The 22,854-nt window shown below is 34.9% G+C and overlaps 1 protein-coding gene across 2 annotated transcripts in view; it reads right to left on the bottom strand.

The window, feature by feature from the left end:
- The window catches only part of LOC119067788 (limbic system-associated membrane protein), a 426,428-nt gene that overhangs the window by 310,572 nt on the left and 93,002 nt on the right, over positions 1-22,854 (bottom strand). For both annotated transcript variants that reach the window (XM_037170932.1, XM_037170933.1), the window contains exon 2: positions 17,906-18,535. In XM_037170932.1, coding sequence (XP_037026827.1) covers positions 17,906-18,047 — 142 coding nt within the window. In that variant the 5' untranslated portion in view covers positions 18,048-18,535. The remainder of the gene's footprint in view (positions 1-17,905; positions 18,536-22,854) is intronic.

Below are 22,854 nucleotides of genomic sequence, written 5' to 3'. Positions count from 1 at the left end.
ATCGATAATATCAATCGAAAGAAATTATCGATAATCGATTAATCCCAACAAAAATCTCTTCGAGAAAAGTGTGACGCAGTCTTTGAAGTACAATTTCTAAAATGAATGATATCGCTAGAGTTGACGCTTTCAGCTTCGTTACGCAAAAATTAAATTTTACACCCAATTTTAGTTCAAACAAGCTAGCTTAGTTTTTCTCATCATCTGCCAAATAATTTTTACCAAAAAAATTTGACTGGAAACAACCAAAATTTTACCAAAAAAATCTGCGTCGCATGTGGCAGATAAATTTTCTTGCTGGTCTGTTGCTGAACATTTGCCACTTTGCGACGCAGATTTTTTCAGTCGTTTTAGAAGTTTTAGAACACTGCTTTTTATAACAGTTTATAACAGAAATTCGGAAATTTGACGAAAATAAAAAATTTGACGAAAATCAAAAATTTGACAAAAATCAAAAATTTGACGAAATTCGAAAATTTGACGAAAATCAAAAATTTGACGAAATTCGAAAATTTGACGAAAATCAAAAATTTGACGAAATTCGAAAATTTGACGAAATTCGAAAATTTGACGAAAATCGAAAATTTGACGAAAATCGAAAATTTGACGAAAATCGAAAATTTGACGAAAATCGAAAATTTGACGAAAATCGAAAATTTGACGAAATTCGAAAATTTGACAAAATTCGAAAATTTGACGAAATTTGAAAATTTGACGAAATTCGAAAATTTGACGAAAATCGAAAATTTGACGAAAATCGAAAATTTGACGAAAATCGAAAATTTGACGAAAATCGAAAATTTGACGAAATTCGAAATTTGACGAAAATCGAAAATTTGACGAAGAAAGGAATTCTCTATCTGCCACCATTCAAGAAATATCTCTAAAACCCCAATTGACCCACCCATTTCCAACTTTCGACATTTTTCACAAATGCCCTTCTTTTCTACTCGTAAAACTCTGAGACTTTGCCGAAGAAAGTAACTCTCTACCTGCCACCATTCAAGAAATACCTCTAAAAACATAATTGACCCACCCATTTCCAACTTTCGACATTTTTCACAGATGCCCCTCTATTCTACTCGTAAAACTCTGAGACTTTGCCGAAGAAAGTAATTCTCTATCTCTCATAACCCAAAAAAATATTAGTCCTTTCATCCTACGCTCGAGTAGCTCAAAATTTGGTCACTCTAATCACTCTAGCTCAAACGAATCTGACCCGATTTTTTTAATTATTTTTTTGTTCGAATCGTGTTACGAATACCTTTCATTTGATGGGTCGCACGCCTCTGTAGGTTTCAATACAGCTAAGCTACAGCCGAAAACGCATTCCCGACCCTCGAAAACCACACTCAGAAACCACTTCGATTGGCGTATCACAATTTCATTTTTATGCCCGCCCTGAGGTTCCTGCGAAATTTCATGGAGATTGGCTGACTATTTTCCGAGATCGACCGTCGATAGATAGACAGATAGACAGATAGACAGATAGACAGATAGAAACATACAGAGTAAGTTGAAAGATTTTGATTGTTTGGAAAACGTTAATTTGGTGCATTTTCTATCAAAATGACCAACTTCAAAACGATGTATCTCCGGCAATTTTAAAGTTAGTCGAGTGATAGCTCGTTTTGCTCGTATTTGAAGCGCGAATAAGATAAAATAGGATTTGTGGTGATACAGGCCAAAGGAAAGAAACTTAAATTCTCGCCTATATATAGTTGCCGCGTCTCAAAAAAATTTCTTCGTTCTTTTTTTGGAAGTTAGACTGCGTCAAGTCCTCCGCTAACGCTCCGGACATGATCATATCGTTATCGATAATTTAATAATTATCGATAATTATCAAAATATCGAAATTCGATAATTATCAAAATTCGGACCGAAATATCGATATATCAAATTATCGATATCTTGATAATTATCAAAATATCAATAATTATCGATTATCGATATTTTTTTGATAATTTTCGATAAAAAAAGTCGATAATTATCGATTATCGATAATCGATAATTATCGATAATCATTATCATTATCGCCCATGCCTAACCAGTATTGGAAACAGTCTAAACGGTCGAAGAATTTGAACAATGTACAGTGATTTGTACGCGCTTCCTCTTTTCTGTCTTTCCTCTAATCAACTTCGAAGCAATTTTGATAAGTTTGATTTATTAATGCCTACCACCATAACGTCAAAGCATAAATAGATCATAGCACGGACTCAGAGTATGAACGCAGAGACAATGTTGCTTGTATTTAATAATAAACTGCAATATTCCCACAGTTCTTTTTTCCTTCTTCTTCTTTGCTGTTCACTTCGCAGCATAATAACATCATAATACAGTAACCGAAACACGCATTATATACACATACCGTATTATACTCATAACTGGATGAAATGATTTTTATATTATGATTGATGCTTACAATAAGAATCGGTCAATTGCTGGTCGTTGGTCAATGCTTAATACCATGAAGGCATTAAGAAACTATACGCTGAATTTGAGTCCAAAACAAAAAAAAAGGTTTAGTTATTGATCAATGTATTCGAGAAGGGGGTTATATTTATGGATTTACTGAAGATTAGGTTAATGATATGTGACATATTACAGTCATGAATAGGACATTTGTTAAAATCCATCGTTATACACATACACACACATTCATTATACATAAATATCTATAAAAAAGGGATTTATCGAAAATCTGATTTCGTTCAAGTGTTGAACAAATAAAGAATAGCAGTTTGATGAAATATAAATCCCCTAATAAATAACATGAAAATGGAAAGACCATCACCCTTGAAATGCTATGCACTTAGGAGATATTATCCATACCATACATTTATATAAAAATACACACCAATTGTGTCTGGCACTTATATACGAAATAACTGTAATAAATGTGCTTAACATCATTTAATCAGACACAGCAAAAACTAATACCAAATAACCTTACAAATAACCATAATAAATAAGTGAAGCGAATGTCAGATAAAGTGCGTTTTTATATGTACTCAAATACTTCCGATGAGTGTGCTCCATAGCACATTTATAAAGTATGGAGAAATGAATGAACGAACGAGCATTCGTATGCGGAACTAAACTTGAATGGTGTAGATAGTCGATTTATAGAGAGTAAAACAAAAAAAAACAACAACAACAACAACAACCCGACGAGAAAAGAAAGATTATCCGCTCATATGAATAATATAAGAATATCCACATCCCCCTACACTTCTTCTTTTTTTTCTGCTGATATCATTTATGGCATCACATCGAGGGTGATAATCAATGGCGTGAGAAATCGCAAAAGGGATCCTGCTGTAGAGATAATTGTCATCACGCACATTTAACAAGAGACAATATCGTTTGATGCTTGCAGCTAATTTCTGTCTCGAACATATCCCCAAACATTTAACCACAACCGCATTTATACAAAGAGTCGTCATCACTATCATCATCATCTTCTATCCCGAGACAGCATATCGTTCGGTTTTGGGTTTCATACTCATTATATGTCATATAAGCGTTCAGCATGTTCGTATATTAAATTCAATATTACAAAGTTGACTGTCTATCATATAGAAATGTAAGTATAGCACACAATGCTACCACACATGAATTATAATGGTTTTATGGAGAAGTTCGTCTTCGCTGTCAATTTTGATGTTGTAATATTACGTAATGAACAAATTACTTCCTTTTCACTGGTCGGCATCGACATCACATTGTATGGAGTGGATGTTGTAAATTATATACGATCTGAACTGACTGGTATGTTAATATTGTAGCATGAACTTTCCCACAGGAGTTCGGTTTGAACTGTATTTCATTAAACCATATCGTATGGTCTTAACCAACCACTTTTTCACGATATTGAATAAATATAAATAAGATTTCGTAATACGCTACATCCAGATATGTGTCTGTAGTATAAGTGAGTTGTGTGTTGTTATCAACATAAGATTATTACTATTCGTTATTTTGAACATCTCCAAACACACATTTATACGATATATAATACAAAATAACAATGTTTCATAATTTGTCTTTTGAACTTTTCCTTTATGTATGACAACTATATGACAAAGTTTTCTTTTAGAAAATTTTCTTTTCCCATAAAAGTATAACTAAACTTTCCATGTGTAGCTTATGGAACGCTATTTTCGTTATTTTATGCGAATATCGACGTCTTTATCTGAGTGGTAACATGGAGTTTATTTTGCATTTACAATTTAGTCAAAAATTTCAGGTTTTCGTTGTATTTTATATTATGTATCACATCCACCGAATATGTTTGCAATTTAAACTTCAAATTTAAATCTACGTCATGATTGTATTTTGAGGTGAAACAACTCTGAAACATGTTAGTGCTATATATGGCGATAGATTTTACCGATTATATGATGTGGTCCATTGCAGCAAGCCAATGTTATTTTAAACTTTTCAATTTTATACAGCGAACAAAAAAACCTTCCAATTGATGTACCACAAACAAATTTGCACAAAGCGAATTGAGGCATGTCAGTGAAATTCACGAGGTAGAAGAATCCCAACAAACCATCCATATTACAATTATTTACATTAATCAGCTTAATAATATAGGTGAAATGGTTTTTATGTTCATGAATGAGGATTTATTGTAACAGGATAGCAACAATTTCATTTGAGAAAAAAAAAACCGTTGTCTGACTGTTCCGATGGCTGGCGGGTATATGTTATAAGTTTATACAATCGACAGCAACAAAAAAAAAATCATAGTGAACTTCAGGCTGCAGCCAAGGTCGCATTCTTGATTTTCACTTACGAAAAAAGGACTCCGTTTTCTCACCGTTTAAACTTTAAACTTTTAGGACTTTCGCCTACATGACGCAAAGAGGCGCTATCAGAAAATTCTTTAAAGAAAAACTTAAAGAACAATGGGAAAATCTCACAAACTGCATTCATAGCAAAGCCATAATCGATGACCCAAAGCTTAAAAACACTAATTTATTGCTAAATAAATCAAGAGAAGACCTAAGGCTTATCATCGGTGCAATAACCGGTCATTATAAAATGAACAAACATCTGCACAGAATGGGACTCACAGAATCGGAGGTTTGCAGGAGATGCGGCAAGGAAGAAGAAACTCCATTATACGTCATATGGATTGTCCAGCTACCACGAACACAAGGATTGCTATTTTTGAGGTGGCGGGACATTTCCACACCGTCAATATCGTCAGGAACGATATTATCGTTTTTTTGGACGATACTATCGTCTAAAAAACGATACTATCGTCTAAAAAACGATAATATCGTTTTTAGACGATAGTATCGTCCAAAAAAACGATAATATCGTTTTTTGGACCATAGTATCGTCTCAAAATCGATATTATCGTTTTTTAGACGATACTATCGTCCAAAAAAACGATATTATCGCCCAAAAAATTTTCATCTGACAGAGTGATATACGTATGCCTGAAGATCAACAGCAGATACACCGTAAAAGTGATTCAGGCCTACGCACCCACATCCACCCATGATGACGAAGAAGTAGAACAATTTTATGAAGATGTAGCGAAAGCCATGGATGAAAACCCTTCACAATACCAGTATTTAGTTGGTGATTTCAATGCGAAGCTAGGAAAACGAGAAGAAGATTCCGAAGTTTCTATTGTCAATTTCAGCTACGACCGAAGAAACGAACGAGGAGAAACTTTACTCAATTTCCTACAGCAACACAATTTATTCGCAATGAATTCATTTTTTGCAGGAAAACCTCAACGCAAATGGACTTGGGCAAGTCCCGATGGTGTAACGAAAAATGAGATTGACTACATCATAACGAACTGCAAGTCAACCGTTAAGAACGTTACGGTCCTAAACCGCTTTACGACTGGTAGTGACCATAGAATGGTGCGTGCAAAAGTCATGCTGAACACTCGCTTTCAAAGAGCAAAGATGATAAAGAAAACGGAAAGGATTGATGCACTGCACAAAGACTTTACGCGCAAAATGAAGAATTTGCAGCAAAAATGACTGCTGAGTTAGACGATGTAAACAACCAATACGAAACATTGGACGAATTGAACAGCAAAATAGTAGAAACGATAATGGGTTTCATGGAATCAAAATGCAAATCCGTCCAAATGAAAGAGTCGAAAATCAGTAGAGAAACTCTTGATCTGATCGCAAGCCGAGTACAGTTGATAAAAGACGGAAAAAGAGATTCGGTAGAATACCAGGACTTGACAAAAATTATCAACAAAGCGGTGAAATCAGATCTAAGAAAATATAATGTCCAACTGGTTCAAAACACAATTGAAGCTAATTGCAACATGAAGGTCCTATGGTCAAAAATGACGAACGCAAAGAAAGAAATCTTCAAATTACGAGACAAAACAGGAACAATTCAAACGGATCGAAATGCGATATTAAATATCGCAAAGGAATTTTACGAAGATTTATTCTCATCAGTTCGACCAGATCCGACGTATACCAACGAAGATAGACCAATAATAAGAAATGTAGGATCGGAAGATATGCCTGACATAACTATTGATGAAGTACAGGCTGCAGTAGCCGAAATGAAGAACAAAAAGTCTCCCGGTGAAGATGGTGTTCCAGTGGAAGCCATTAAACTAGGTGGCGACTCATTATTGGGTGCAATAACGACTTTGTTTAATCAATGTCTTCAATGGGAAGAAGTACCAGAAGCATGGGAAAATGCAGTGATAACATTGCTGCATAAAAAAGGAGACATAACAAAGTTGGAAAACTATCGACCCATAAGTCTCTTATCAACACTCTACAAGTTGTTCATGAAAATAGTTACGAAGAGGAACACCAAGAAGCTCGACTTCTACCAACCTGTTGAACAAGCTGCATTTAGATCAGGATTCAGCACAAACGACCACTTACATGTGATGAGAACGCTAATTGAGAAATGCAATGAATACAAGATTGCTGTGGTCTTGATATTCATAGACTTTGAAAAAGCTTTTGATTCAGTGGAAACATGGTCGATATTGGACTCATTAGACGAGTGCAGAGTAAACTCAAGATACTCCAACACAATTCGATACGTCTATAAAAACGCCACGTCGTGTATAAAACTTCATAAAAGCACTGAAAAATTCAGAATTGGCAGAGGTGCACGACAGGGTGACACCATATCACCTAAGTTATTCACATCGATTCTGGAGAGTGTTTTTAAGAAATTAGACTGGAGTGAAATGGGTATCAACATAAATGGAGAGTACCTGAGTAATCTCCGTTTCGCAGATGACATCTCCCTGATAGCAGCTGATCTAGATCAGGCGCAAATTATGTTGCAACAGCTGAATGAGGAGTCAAACAAAGTCTGGACGATATTACCGTTCTAGAAAATCTAATGGATATTTTCGTTTTCTGTACGATAGTATCATCAAAAAAACAATAGTATCGTCCAAAAAAACGAAATTATCGTTTAAAAACGATATTATCGTTTTTTTAAACGATAATATCGTCTAAAAAACGATAATATCGTTCCTGACGATATTGTCCGTGTAGTTATGTCGCCTCATCTATTTTTGAATACGACACTCTCACCGCAGAACTTCTAAAAAACATGGAACTCGAAAAAGTCTTCAGCTTCTTCAACAGACTAAATTTAGTAAATATCCCGTTTTGAGACGGAAAAATTTAATTATTATATTATTATATAATTGTAATTGGACACAAAAGAGGCCCAACATGAGGCCTAATTGTAATCTATGTAATTACTACTAGAACCAATAAACGTAACTAACTAACTAATCACTATCACTATCACTCCTTACAATTTCAGAAACAGTAATAAGGTCACAATCGCAAGCGGTATAATTAGCATATTATTGCGTCTGTCCATTACAGTTGAATAGATGTTTCTAAATCAATATTTCTATGGAATTTATCATAGATGCTTCAATATGTTCACTACAGTTGCTTCGTAAAACAAAGCCGAGAACAAAGCCTATGAAGAGACCCGTACGAAGTTTGTTCACAAGTACATAGCAGTTTATGTATCCTTAAGCCACATTACATCTTCATTTCTGTCCATTTAAACTTTTCATACTATATAGAACCCCATATTAAAATTGCTTCAAGCAATGTTGAAAATCCCAACCGAAGTTAGAGTTAAAATAACTGACAATATATGCAGCTATTTGAATCTGTATATATGTATGTAGCAAACTATATAACCATAAATGCCAAGGCATTGTGCCATAATTAAATATATGTCTGGCTATGTAACTAATCTTTCAATTATCACTTTTACAGACATTTCATTTCTGTCAAAATCCGATATGTCAGCCATATTATGAGATTGAAAAGAGTACTGCTGCCTTACGGTCGTTATTTCTTTTCTAAGATTTACTCGAAGTCTAGGCAAAGGCACTACCTATCATTGTACAACCGAGGAGCTCGTCTTACTTAAGCTCGGTCCGTGAACTCTAATTTCCGATCCTGAATCCTAAAACAAAATTTGTGACAATTTTTTACGGGTGACTCCACTACTTCGTAATGGGCTAAAAGGTATCATTCAAAAAGGGATCCTTCAAATTTATTAGCAATAAATTAGAAGAAGATACAAAGGGATTCTTTTGAAAAACAGCCTACCGAAATCGGACTCATTTTCTAGTGGAATTTTCTGCATGTTCCTAGAAAGGACTTCGACCCTAGAAGCCAAAACCACTTTCAAAAAAATTCTTCTTGTGTGGCTGGTGAAGGGTGAGCAAAAACCGAAAACTTACACTTTTCTTACAAAAATTTTTCCAGTTACACGAGCCGTACAGGGTCGTGTAGGGTGTCATTAGAAAGGTAATCTTATGTACTATTGAGCAGAATAGGGTCTTATTGGGTTTAAAATTCATCCACATTGAAATATGTGCAGTTGAAGTTTTCAATCGATGACTTACAGAAGAGGGTCGTGTGGGGTATCATTTGAAAGGTAATTTTATGTGCTTTAAAGCCAAATGCGGTCTCATGTGGTTTGGATGTTTCTTCGATGAAATAGAAGTTGAAATGTTTAAGTGCCCATATTTCATCGCATTGTTCAAATGGTGTTGAGGAATTTCGCGCTGTGTCATTCACAATAACCCACAAAGTGACATTTTCCTTTTACAAAATGTGTCATTTTGTCAATTATTGTGAATTACGCGGCGCGAAATTACTAGCAGCCGTTCAAATGTTAGAATTTTCGTACTACGCGCAAAAGTCCATGTTCAAATGTTACAATTTTGCATTCTACGCGCAAAAGTCCATCTGAAATGTAACAATTTTCGTACTACGCACGCGCAAAAGTCCATGTTCAAATGTTACAATTTTGCATTCATTTGAACATGGACTTTCGCGCGTAGAATGCAAAATTGTAACATTTGAACATGGACATTTGCGCGTAGTACGAAAATTCTAACATTTCAACATGGACTTTTGTGCGTAGAATGGAAATTGTTAAATTTGAACATGCACTTTTGCGCGTAGGATGCAAAATTGTAACATTTGAACATGGACTTTTCCGCGTAGTACGAAAATTGTTACATTTCAGATGGACTTTTGCGCGTAGAATGCAAAATTGTTAAATTTGAACATGGACTTTTGCGCGTAGTACGAAAATTCTAACATTTGAACAATGCGACGAAATATGGGTGTTAAGGAATCTCGCGCCGCGTCATTCACAATAATTCACAAAGTGAAATCTTCCTTATACAAAATGTGTCAAAATGTGAATTATTGTGAATGACGCGGCGCGAGATTCCTAGCAACCGAAATATGGGCACTTACACATTTCAACTTTTATTTCATGGTAGATGCATCCAAACCACCTAGGACCCTATTTGGCCCAAAAGCACATAAAATTACCTTTCAAATGATACCCCACACGATCCTCTACTTTTTGTGTACCTCCAGAAATTTATGTAAGAACACTGTAAGTCTTCAGTTCAACTGGACGTATTTCAGTATGGATGAATTTTAAACCCAATAAGACCCTATTCGGCTCAATAGTACATGTGATTACCTTTCTAATGACACCCCACACGACCCTGTACGGCTCGCGTAACTGGAGAAATTTTTGTAAGAACCTTCACCAGCCACACAAGCTTAGAAGAATTGTTTTGAAAGTGTATTTGGCTTCTTGTGTCAAAGTCCTTTCTAGGAAAATGCAGAAAATTCCAATAGAAAATGCGTCCGAATTTGTTAGGCTGTTTTTCAAAGGAATCCTTCACATACACTGTCGACAAGTATGCCAAATTCATTGAGACAACCGATTTGCCGTTGTTGCTCATTTTGTCGGCAACATAATAACGAGGCGATATTCAACTTTAATTTCACCGACAACATTTCAGCAAGACCAAAAATTTTACAAGCATTTAATTATGAAACTGCCTCAAATCTTGCATAAAAAAGAAATGAACAAAAAAAAATCCGATTCAAATCTCAATAAAATAACCCCTCTCTTGTCGAAAAATTTCACTTTTTGTTTTGCAGAAATTAAAACATAAAATTACACAATCAAAATTTTGTAAATGTTCCACGCCAACACCGAAGTTCGAGAACAATAATCAAATTAAACAACTTTGCCCCTTCCTCGTTACCCACTACTCCCAATTCAACACACCAAAATAATAATTGGCCGACCTTAAAGTTAACGGCAAACTTTTATTCTATACATAACATGGCTTCACAGCCTCCATTCTCAATACGAAAGGTAGCGTTGGACCGTAATGTCTGTGTCTGTGTATACAATCAAAACATTTTGTGGAAGAAAATTAAATTTTAGACGGCTTTAATGTCATATTTTAACTATTTATTATTAAGAAAATCAATAGAGAGTTTTGTTTAAATGAACCATGTAAAAGGTTTCGATCTAAATGTAGGGAACACTTTTGTAACCCTAATTTATAATTTAGATCAGGATTCAGCACAAACGACCACTTACATGTGATGAGAACGCTAATTGAGAAATGCAATGAATACAAGATTGCTGTGGTCTTGATATTCATAGACTTTGAAAAAGCTTTTGATTCAGTGGAAACATGGTCGATATTGGACTCATTAGACGAGTGCAGAGTAAACTCAAGATACTCCAACACAATTCGATACGTCTATAAAAACGCCACGTCGTGTATAAAACTTCATAAAAGCACTGAAAAATTCAGAATTGGCAGAGGTGCACGACAGGGTGACACCATATCACCTAAGTTATTCACATCGATTCTGGAGAGTGTTTTTAAGAAATTAGACTGGAGTGAAATGGGTATCAACATAAATGGAGAGTACCTGAGTAATCTCCGTTTCGCAGATGACATCTCCCTGATAGCAGCTGATCTAGATCAGGCGCAAATTATGTTGCAACAGCTGAATGAGGAGTCAAACAAAGTCTGGACGATATTACCGTTCTAGAAAATCTAATGGATATTTTCGTTTTCTGTACGATAGTATCATCAAAAAAACAATAGTATCGTCCAAAAAAACGAAATTATCGTTTAAAAACGATATTATCGTTTTTTTAAACGATAATATCGTCTAAAAAACGATAATATCGTTCCTGACGATATTGTCCGTGTAGTTATGTCGCCTCATCTATTTTGAATACGACACTCTCACCGCAGAACTTCTAAAAAACATGGAACTCGAAAAAGTCTTCAGCTTCTTCAACAGACTAAATTTAGTAAATATCCCGTTTTGAGACGGAAAAATTTAATTATTATATTATTATATAATTGTAATTGGACACAAAAGAGGCCCAACATGAGGCCTAATTGTAATCTATGTAATTACTACTAGAACCAATAAACGTAACTAACTAACTAATCACTATCACTATCACTCCTTACAATTTCAGAAACAGTAATAAGGTCACAATCGCAAGCGGTATAATTAGCATATTATTGCGTCTGTCCATTACAGTTGAATAGATGTTTCTAAATCAATATTTCTATGGAATTTATCATAGATGCTTCAATATGTTCACTACAGTTGCTTCGTAAAACAAAGCCGAGAACAAAGCCTATGAAGAGACCCGTACGAAGTTTGTTCACAAGTACATAGCAGTTTATGTATCCTTAAGCCACATTACATCTTCATTTCTGTCCATTTAAACTTTTCATACTATATAGAACCCCATATTAAAATTGCTTCAAGCAATGTTGAAAATCCCAACCGAAGTTAGAGTTAAAATAACTGACAATATATGCAGCTATTTGAATCTGTATATATGTATGTAGCAAACTATATAACCATAAATGCCAAGGCATTGTGCCATAATTAAATATATGTCTGGCTATGTAACTAATCTTTCAATTATCACTTTTACAGACATTTCATTTCTGTCAAAATCCGATATGTCAGCCATATTATGAGATTGAAAAGAGTACTGCTGCCTTACGGTCGTTATTTCTTTTCTAAGATTTACTCGAAGTCTAGGCAAAGGCACTACCTATCATTGTACAACCGAGGAGCTCGTCTTACTTAAGCTCGGTCCGTGAACTCTAATTTCCGATCCTGAATCCTAAAACAAAATTTGTGACAATTTTTTACGGGTGACTCCACTACTTCGTAATGGGCTAAAAGGTATCATTCAAAAAGGGATCCTTCAAATTTATTAGCAATAAATTAGAAGAAGATACAAAGGGATTCTTTTGAAAAACAGCCTACCGAAATCGGACTCATTTTCTAGTGGAATTTTCTGCATGTTCCTAGAAAGGACTTCGACCCTAGAAGCCAAAACCACTTTCAAAAAAATTCTTCTTGTGTGGCTGGTGAAGGGTGAGCAAAAACCGAAAACTTACACTTTTCTTACAAAAATTTTTCCAGTTACACGAGCCGTACAGGGTCGTGTAGGGTGTCATTAGAAAGGTAATCTTATGTACTATTGAGCAGAATAGGGTCTTATTGGGTTTAAAATTCATCCACATTGAAATATGTGCAGTTGAAGTTTTCAATCGATGACTTACAGAAGAGGGTCGTGTGGGGTATCATTTGAAAGGTAATTTTATGTGCTTTAAAGCCAAATGCGGTCTCATGTGGTTTGGATGTTTCTTCGATGAAATAGAAGTTGAAATGTTTAAGTGCCCATATTTCATCGCATTGTTCAAATGGTGTTGAGGAATTTCGCGCTGTGTCATTCACAATAACCCACAAAGTGACATTTTCCTTTTACAAAATGTGTCATTTTGTCAATTATTGTGAATTACGCGGCGCGAAATTACTAGCAGCCGTTCAAATGTTAGAATTTTCGTACTACGCGCAAAAGTCCATGTTCAAATGTTACAATTTTGCATTCTACGCGCAAAAGTCCATCTGAAATGTAACAATTTTCGTACTACGCACGCGCAAAAGTCCATGTTCAAATGTTACAATTTTGCATTCATTTGAACATGGACTTTCGCGCGTAGAATGCAAAATTGTAACATTTGAACATGGACATTTGCGCGTAGTACGAAAATTCTAACATTTCAACATGGACTTTTGTGCGTAGAATGGAAATTGTTAAATTTGAACATGCACTTTTGCGCGTAGGATGCAAAATTGTAACATTTGAACATGGACTTTTCCGCGTAGTACGAAAATTGTTACATTTCAGATGGACTTTTGCGCGTAGAATGCAAAATTGTTAAATTTGAACATGGACTTTTGCGCGTAGTACGAAAATTCTAACATTTGAACAATGCGACGAAATATGGGTGTTAAGGAATCTCGCGCCGCGTCATTCACAATAATTCACAAAGTGAAATCTTCCTTATACAAAATGTGTCAAAATGTGAATTATTGTGAATGACGCGGCGCGAGATTCCTAGCAACCGAAATATGGGCACTTACACATTTCAACTTTTATTTCATGGTAGATGCATCCAAACCACCTAGGACCCTATTTGGCCCAAAAGCACATAAAATTACCTTTCAAATGATACCCCACACGATCCTCTACTTTTTGTGTACCTCCAGAAATTTATGTAAGAACACTGTAAGTCTTCAGTTCAACTGGACGTATTTCAGTATGGATGAATTTTAAACCCAATAAGACCCTATTCGGCTCAATAGTACATGTGATTACCTTTCTAATGACACCCCACACGACCCTGTACGGCTCGCGTAACTGGAGAAATTTTTGTAAGAACCTTCACCAGCCACACAAGCTTAGAAGAATTGTTTTGAAAGTGTATTTGGCTTCTTGTGTCAAAGTCCTTTCTAGGAAAATGCAGAAAATTCCAATAGAAAATGCGTCCGAATTTGTTAGGCTGTTTTTCAAAGGAATCCTTCACATACACTGTCGACAAGTATGCCAAATTCATTGAGACAACCGATTTGCCGTTGTTGCTCATTTTGTCGGCAACATAATAACGAGGCGATATTCAACTTTAATTTCACCGACAACATTTCAGCAAGACCAAAAATTTTACAAGCATTTAATTATGAAACTGCCTCAAATCTTGCATAAAAAAGAAATGAACAAAAAAAAATCCGATTCAAATCTCAATAAAATAACCCCTCTCTTGTCGAAAAATTTCACTTTTTGTTTTGCAGAAATTAAAACATAAAATTACACAATCAAAATTTTGTAAATGTTCCACGCCAACACCGAAGTTCGAGAACAATAATCAAATTAAACAACTTTGCCCCTTCCTCGTTACCCACTACTCCCAATTCAACACACCAAAATAATAATTGGCCGACCTTAAAGTTAACGGCAAACTTTTATTCTATACATAACATGGCTTCACAGCCTCCATTCTCAATACGAAAGGTAGCGTTGGACCGTAATGTCTGTGTCTGTGTATACAATCAAAACATTTTGTGGAAGAAAATTAAATTTTAGACGGCTTTAATGTCATATTTTAACTATTTATTATTAAGAAAATCAATAGAGAGTTTTGTTTAAATGAACCATGTAAAAGGTTTCGATCTAAATGTAGGGAACACTTTTGTAACCCTAATTTATAATTTAGATGAGATTGAGGATATGCTAGGTTTACTTTGCGTAGTTTTTTTTATAGTTAATCTCCTCAAACTCTATTGAGGTCACAAAAATAATAGCTAGTGATATGAGTGTGGGAAAGGGCGTTTAAATCTTACGATAACGATATTATTACGCAAAAGTGAAATTGTGGCGAACTATATAAAACTGACACAATATGCTAATAGGGGTTTCGTTGTGTTAATAAACTGGGCACAGCATTTAATTTACAGAATAATTAAGATTAAGATTGCTTCGTTATGTGTGTGTAATATATAGGTAATATACAGGTGGAAGCACCAACAGGGGGGCTTTAAAATTTCAGTTTCTCTATGTTGCACATTTTGCAGTGCCAAAAGTTTATTCAAGGTACTTAAGGCCCGTCATTGGGAAATGACAGGACAGTTTCCCGAAAATGTATGTAAAATTTTTTCACAAAAATTCACCGAAAAAATTCAAAGAAACTCACCTCTTATGCTTTCCATTGTATTCGGGCATAGTCTCTTTAGGTCGCCAAGGCATATTTGAACACTAAAACACTTTTTACTCGATGCAAAAACAAAAAGTTTTTTTTTGTTTTGTCGCGACAAAAACACAGAAAATATTTCGACACAACTGTGACACTCCGCTACTATAAGTACTAGAATCAATGTTTGCTGTGTTCACTTCGGCGGTAAAATATTTTCATTCAAAAAAGTGTCGGACATTTAAAAACAATCATGAAACAGTTGACAAAGTGTAGCGTATACAGTTAATAATGCTCATCGACCATTTTTTAAAGCTTTACGAGAGCTCAGCGGACATTCTCTCAACGATGGGAGAGCATTTATTAAAAATTTAGCCTCTCGTAAGACTGCACTGAGCGTAAATAAATGTTCGTCCCTCTTTAGTAAGCTAAGAAGACTTCGCGAAGTCTAATTATGCCACCTCTTTGAATAAAAATATCGGCTGAGTTCTAATAATTCTCCGCTTAAGCTCTAATAATTCTTCGCTGAGCTTTAACAAACCTCCGCTGAGCTCTAATAATTCTCCGCTAGGCTTCAGGAAGTGTCCGTTAGGCCTAAGCAAGTTGCAGGAAGGGTTAATGGAGCGAATCGGACACTCAGCGGAGATCTGCCAAAGCTAAGTGGAGTCTTATTATATCATAGCAACAATTATTAGGTATCCGCTGATGCTTATTGAGTGTTCGCTTAGCTTCATTGCCTTACTACAACGTGCTAAGGTCTAACGGATTCTTACTGAAGCCTAGCGGAGAATTATTAGAACTCATTAAAGGTTTGTCAAAGCTCAGCGGAGAATTATTAGAGCTCAGCGGAGAATTATTAGAGCTCAGCGGAGGTTTGTTAAAGCTCAGCGGAGAATTATTCGACCTCAGCCGATATTTTTGTTCGAAGAGGTGGCATAATTAGACTCAGCGAAGTCTTGTTAGCTTACTAAAGAAGTGGGAGAGGTTACAATTTTAATAAATGTCTACCATCGTTGAAGTGTCGGACACTTTTTTGAATGAAAATATTTTACCGCCGAAGTGAACACAGCAAACATTCATTCTAGTCCTTATAATAGCGGAGTGTCACAGTTGTGTCGAAATATTTTCTGTGTTTTTGTCGCGACAAAACAAAAAAAAAACTTTTTGTTTTTGCATCGAGTAAAAAGTGTTTAGTGTTTAAATATGCCTTGGGGACATAAAGAGACGGTGCACGAATACAATGGAAAGCATCATGGGTGAGTTTCTTTGAATCTTTTTGGTGAATTTTTGTGATAAAATTTTCCATACATTTTCGGGAAACTGTCCTGTCATTTCCCAATGACGGGCCTTAAATCAGTAGGAACGCAAACCGCTGTTTGCTCCCTTAGCAATCTATCTAACATATCTAAATAACACCTTGAATTTGTCAATGCATTTGGTCAGTCTTGTCTCTTTGTGGAGAATTTCAAACCACATAAACGGGCTCGTTTGGAGACTATCAATGTTAGTCTATCATCAACCAACATTCAACAGTTTTCGATTTACACTTGATAAGATTCATCAATGGGGTAAATGATTTACCGTAGTCTGGAAGTCCATGGTGGAATTTACAACAAGGTAACTGTTACAAATCCGTTTTGAATGTACTACTGAAGGGAGCAATAAACAAAGATCTTTTTTTTAAACTAAAAAACAAATTAACAGAAGACAAAAGCAGGGACTCAGGCCGACAGAAAAAATTACCTACATTAATCGTATTTTCTGCGCACAGTCATGAAAAAGATTTTTTTTACAGTTTCACATATTCCGGGAAATTGATAGTGACTTGTAAAATACCGAAAATGATGATGAAGCCAATAGTTCAACCCCACTTGGGTATGCTATACGTGAAGAGTGGAACTCTCTGGCATCGAACGTTAATCTGTCAGAGCATTGGTTAATCACTGAATAATATTAGTTTGCTTAGCACAGGATTTCGATTAAGATGCTAATTTCATGCTCGAAAGCGTATTAAACAAAAATTTTGGATGTAAATTTAGAATTTGCTGATTGAAAGTCTTTGCAGATGATGATGATTAAGGTGGAATGTGCTGAAGACGTAAACAACGTTTTAATTCTAACTCAACTGAGATTAAAACGGTATATCTACGCGTAACGTATATTTACTCCTAATTTTCGTTTCAAACAACGATTCCGTGTGTACATTTCGACTGTTTTTCTTTTGTAATAATCTTTAAAACTTTTACAATAATAATACCTAATATTTTCACTTCACAAGTATACTTACACCAGAAAACCAAACAAGAGAGAGTAGGGAAAAAAAACGTCTTCCTCTTATATATAATAAACCAGAAAGACGGAATTAACCCAGAAAAGTTAAACAAACAATATTTTACTTAAATAAACACACTTGAATGTTGATACGAAAAAAAAGAGAGAAGAAAATGAATTTTCCATGTTACACAAAGAACATAAACTTACCGGTTTTAAATTCGCCTGCGGCAAAGATTAAAGCTAACCACAGCAACGGCATTCCAATTGATGAAAACAACGAATTGAAGTTGAAGATGGAACAGCAGGATTTTAGAAGTTCATGAACGTGCACTCGATTTGAAGTTTCCATGTTTTTATTTTCTCTCTCTCTCTCTCTCTTCTCTGTCGTGATATTGCGTGATTGTACGATTCTTAATCTTCTGAATAGAGGAGTTCTTTAGTGAACCACTTTTCACCGCGAAAAACTACAATCGGGGGAAAAATGTAAACAATTTCTTTTACAATTTTATGTAGTTTTGGCAAACAAAAAGCTCAATTTCGTTTAATTATAACATGGACATTAAAACTGAATTCAACTCTGTATATTATACCACGGAAAAACAAGAACAACACTAAACAACCGACCGCAAAAACACTTTGAATAGTTTCTTAATTTGTAGCAAAGTTTTGCAAAAAACATGCATTTAATGTATGCAATATGTGTTCAGGATTGTATATATATTCGGAGGTGGTGGTTGTATTCAATACGTCTTTCGCAACAGGAAAAAAACTGCATTTACGTTCGTTCCTATTTTTCGCTCGTTTTCCTTATACCCATCTGGCATTGAACATGTTTTCCTGTAAAATAAATGGAGTTTTGTGGTTAATATTATATATGCATTCAATTGATGTGAAAGTGTTCAGCAGATTAGTGTGAATTCTTTTAAAAGTAGTTTATTTATCTTTCCATTGTTCATGTACTATATATACTATATACTCAGTGTAGACAGTAAGTTTTGTTCCCCTTTGTGTTGAAAGAAAATGAAGGAGACAGATACGCGTCTGGTTCTTTTTTTTCTGAACAAATTCCTTTGAAGTGAAATTTGTTGGAAATTCAGATTTTTATCGTATCAAACAGAGAATCGATCGGTTTAAAAATGGTCTTTTAATGAGAGCAATTCGATAGATTGTTCCAAATCGCTCTTGTATTCTTTAGTTTGTCATATGAACACTGTCGTTCAACGAATTGCAATGATAAAAAAAAAGTTGCCTAAAATATACGTTCAAGGCAGCTCCTATTTTCAAGAATTAAATGTCTTGCAAGATGCCGAAAACTCTAAAAAATTCATAGAATCCTCTCTTTTTTAAGAATTTTCGAAAACATTCAAGAAAATTCAAGAACTTCGGGAATTTTAATTCTCGAAAGTAGGCCCTGGTTCCAAATACACCTACGACGAAGTAAAAAAAATGAATTTGAATTGGGGAAAATGTTATTCCTCTTCTGTTTGAGGGTAACATAAATATATCGAAATTACTTCAGCTCGAGTAGGTGCACAAGTACATATAGGTATATATGGGTGTATCTTTGAAGAAATTTATTGTAAATAGATTATTCGGGTACAAATTGAAAGATTTTATGAACAACATAACATACATTAGAACACATTTTGGATGTAAGTACTTGAATTGTAATATTATCTCTAAAAAGCTTTTCGCAAATTCAATTCAAAGAATTTTTTTTCCATGCTACAGATTTCCAGACAAGTAACAGACGATATTGTTTTCATTTTAAAATGGTAATACATGATGGCTATGATGTGCTGTGATTCAGTCTGAGCTTAATAACTCTGAAGGATCGCATTATTTTGCATCATAATGTAAACGACCTGATACGGTTTTTTTGGCTTACCAAGCTGATATTTGCTGAAAGAAAAACTGAAAATGCGATTTACATTTTATGTGGTATATGCTTGGTCAGCAGGAACATTTTAGAACAATGAAATTTTATGTGAACGAAATGATAGATTTGAACAGTTCATTGACATTACGGACGTAGCAATGCTTCAATATTCTCAGCCATTCAAGCACCATGAAAAATTGGAAGGTCAAATCCAACCGTAGAAAGCCTTTCACCTTAATCTAACAATGAAATTTCTTAAATTTTCTTCACCGCAAGCAAAGCAGCATTGCTAAGACACCCCTTTGAAGTCCTAGCATAATGCGATCACTTATTTGGCTTAAATTTCATGTGACTGGCCCGATTGACGATGAAAACATTCAATATTAATACAATAAAGGCTGAAATATGATGCCTTGTTTTGCTCTATCTATATATTATATTGAACCGCAGGCGTCTGAATGGCACAATGGATAAGAAATGAGGATATGACACACCCGATTGGCTGCTCAAAGTGTAATCAGACCAGAAACAGTATATGGCATTACGGATTGTGTGTGATAATAAAGTTATCATCTTGGAGAACAATTCACCACGTGTATATAAATTGTATTCATCACCAGCAAATAGAATACGATTTAGAGAGAGTAGCAGTAAATGCTTGATTACCATCTACCCTTTTTTGTTTATGCAAATTACGATTTTCCCTAACGCAATTGATTTAATTTTTGTTTTATTGCAAATTCGCGCTCTCTCTCTCTCTCTCTTTACGAAATAAAATACGGAAAAACCGACACATAATCCCTATTTTGAATCGTATAAACAACAAAATAATTGTCATAAACCAAAGCCAAAAAATAATTAAATAAAAAAATTTATTTCGACTCATTTTGTTGAGCCTGGTGTTCGAATTTTTGCATTTCAGTTAATTTACATAATTGCTTTCAATTAAGTGTGAAACACCAGGAACGAGTGTGAGAGAGTGAGAGAAAAAAACAACAGCAAACTCTCCTCGTAATACAATAAACGAGTGTAGGCAACGACATTTAAATGAACTCAAACGAATTAAACAAAAAAAAAATATATTTATTTAAAGTGTCTGGGCATGGCGCGGACTTGAAACATGCTGAATTTTTGCTTAATTTTAAACAACAAAAATTGGTATGACTTTCTCTCTGCACTGTTTCAAATGTCTAACCAACACTTTGGTATGCATGGTGCGTTAGCGATACAACTTACTATTTATACAATAAAATCTACACAGCATTTACAAACAGATGTAGGGGCGTTTTGATGTGCCATAATAAAACATTTTTTTTTGGAACAAGAATATCGCTTGAAGTTAAAGGAAGAAGAAAACAAAATGTAGAAAAGAAGTAAAATTGGAAACCTTTTGCATTTTATTTGGATGAAATGATAACATAAATTACCAACTGTTAACATGATACTTTATTTTTCTGTGTTGTTGATTTTTTTTTTATTCTTGATATGGCTTTAGTTCAAGGGTTTCATTTCTCCCTCAAGTTATGTTGCATGTTTTCGAATTATAACTCAAGACATTTTTGAAAGAGAAAACATATATAGGAAAAGGTTCGCGTTTAAAAATAAGAGAAAATAAAACACAATAATTAAATCAAATTTCGTGTATTTACGTTAATCGTAAAATGTGATTTGTTTTCATTGTGTACGGGTTTTATTGGTGCTTATGTTTGTTTTCTTTATTTAATGAAGGCCAATCAGCTAATATTATAAAAGAAAGAAATGAAATAAACAATTTGAGGGATTCTTTTGAAAAACAGCCTACCGAAATCGGACGCATTTTCCAGTGGACCTTTTTATATGTGCCTAGAAAGGACTTCGACCCTAGAACCCAAAACCACTTTCAAAAAAATTCTTCGAAGTTTTTGTGACTGGTGAAAGGTGATCAAAAACCGAAAACTTGCACTTTTCTTACCAAAATTTCTCCGGGTACACGAGCCGTACATGGTCTTGTGGGGTGTCATTAGAAAGGTAATCACATGTACTATTGAGCCGAATAGAGACTCATTGGTTTTAAAATTAATCCACACTGAACAGTACCGGACTGGCTCGAAAAAGCCCATCGGGGGCTCCATGCAACTCAATTTAAAAAGCCCACAAATTAAAAATTCTCATACAAAAATCCAAAAGGCCCATCGGGAATTCCCCGAATTCACCATATGGCCAGTCCGGGCCTGACACTGAAATATGTGCAGTTGAAGTTTTCCACAGAAAACTTGCACTTTTCTTACCAATATTTCTCCAGTTACACGAGCCGTACATGGTGGTGTGGGGTATCATTTGAAAGGTAATTTTATGTGCTTTTGGGCAGGGGCTATTAAGTTGAATTAATTTGCCGAAATTCGCCAAAATTCGCCAAAATTCGTCGAAATTCGCCGAAATTCTCCCAAATTAAAAAATTCAAATTTTGAAAATTTTCTTCCAAATTTATGTTTTTTGAAATATTTTGCTAGTTTTGTGATATAGCATAACAGAAATATGCAAGAATCTACCAAATTCACAAATATATGTAAAATTCACAAAATTAGGACATTTTTCATCGTTTTTCCAAAAAAAAGCCATCATGGCTTCCCGGTTAAAAATAGATTTCTGGAATGTCTTGGCCAAAAATATGTAACTAAGTTCTAAGATTCTTTGAAATTTCTTAAAATCATGTATAAATTCACAAAAAATCGCCAAAATTCGTCAAAATTCGCCAAAATTCGTCAAGTTCTCCAAATTCGCCAAAATTTGCTGAAAATTCAACTAAATAGCCCCTGCTTTTGGGCCAAATAGGGTCTTATGGGGTTTGGATGCGCTGAAATATGAGGAGTTGAAATGTTTAAGTGCCCATATTTCATCGCATATGCATCCGAACCCCATAAGACCCTATTTGGCCCAAAAGCACATAAAATTACCTTTCAAATGATACCCCACACCACCATGTACGGCTCGTGTAACTGGAGAAATATTGGTAAGAAAAGTGCAAGTTTTCTGTTGAAAACTTCAACTGCACATATTTCAGTGAGGATTAATTTTAAAACCAATGAGTCTCTATTCGGCTCAATAGTACATGTGATTACCTTTCTAATGACATCCCACACGACCCTGTACGGCTTGTGTACCTGGAGAAATTTTGGTAAGAAAAGTGCAAATTTTCGGCTTTCGATCACCTTTCACCAGCCATAAAAGCTTCGAAGAATTTTTTTGAGAGTGGTTTTGGCTTCTAGGGTCGAAGTCCTTTCTAGGTACCTATAAAAAG

This window comes from Bradysia coprophila, assembly GCF_014529535.1.
Source record: "Bradysia coprophila strain Holo2 chromosome X unlocalized genomic scaffold, BU_Bcop_v1 contig_128, whole genome shotgun sequence".
NCBI classification, from domain to species: Eukaryota; Metazoa; Arthropoda; class Insecta; order Diptera; family Sciaridae; genus Bradysia; species Bradysia coprophila.
Note: the sequence above shows the minus strand (reverse complement) of the source record. Positions and strands in the feature narration are given on the sequence as shown.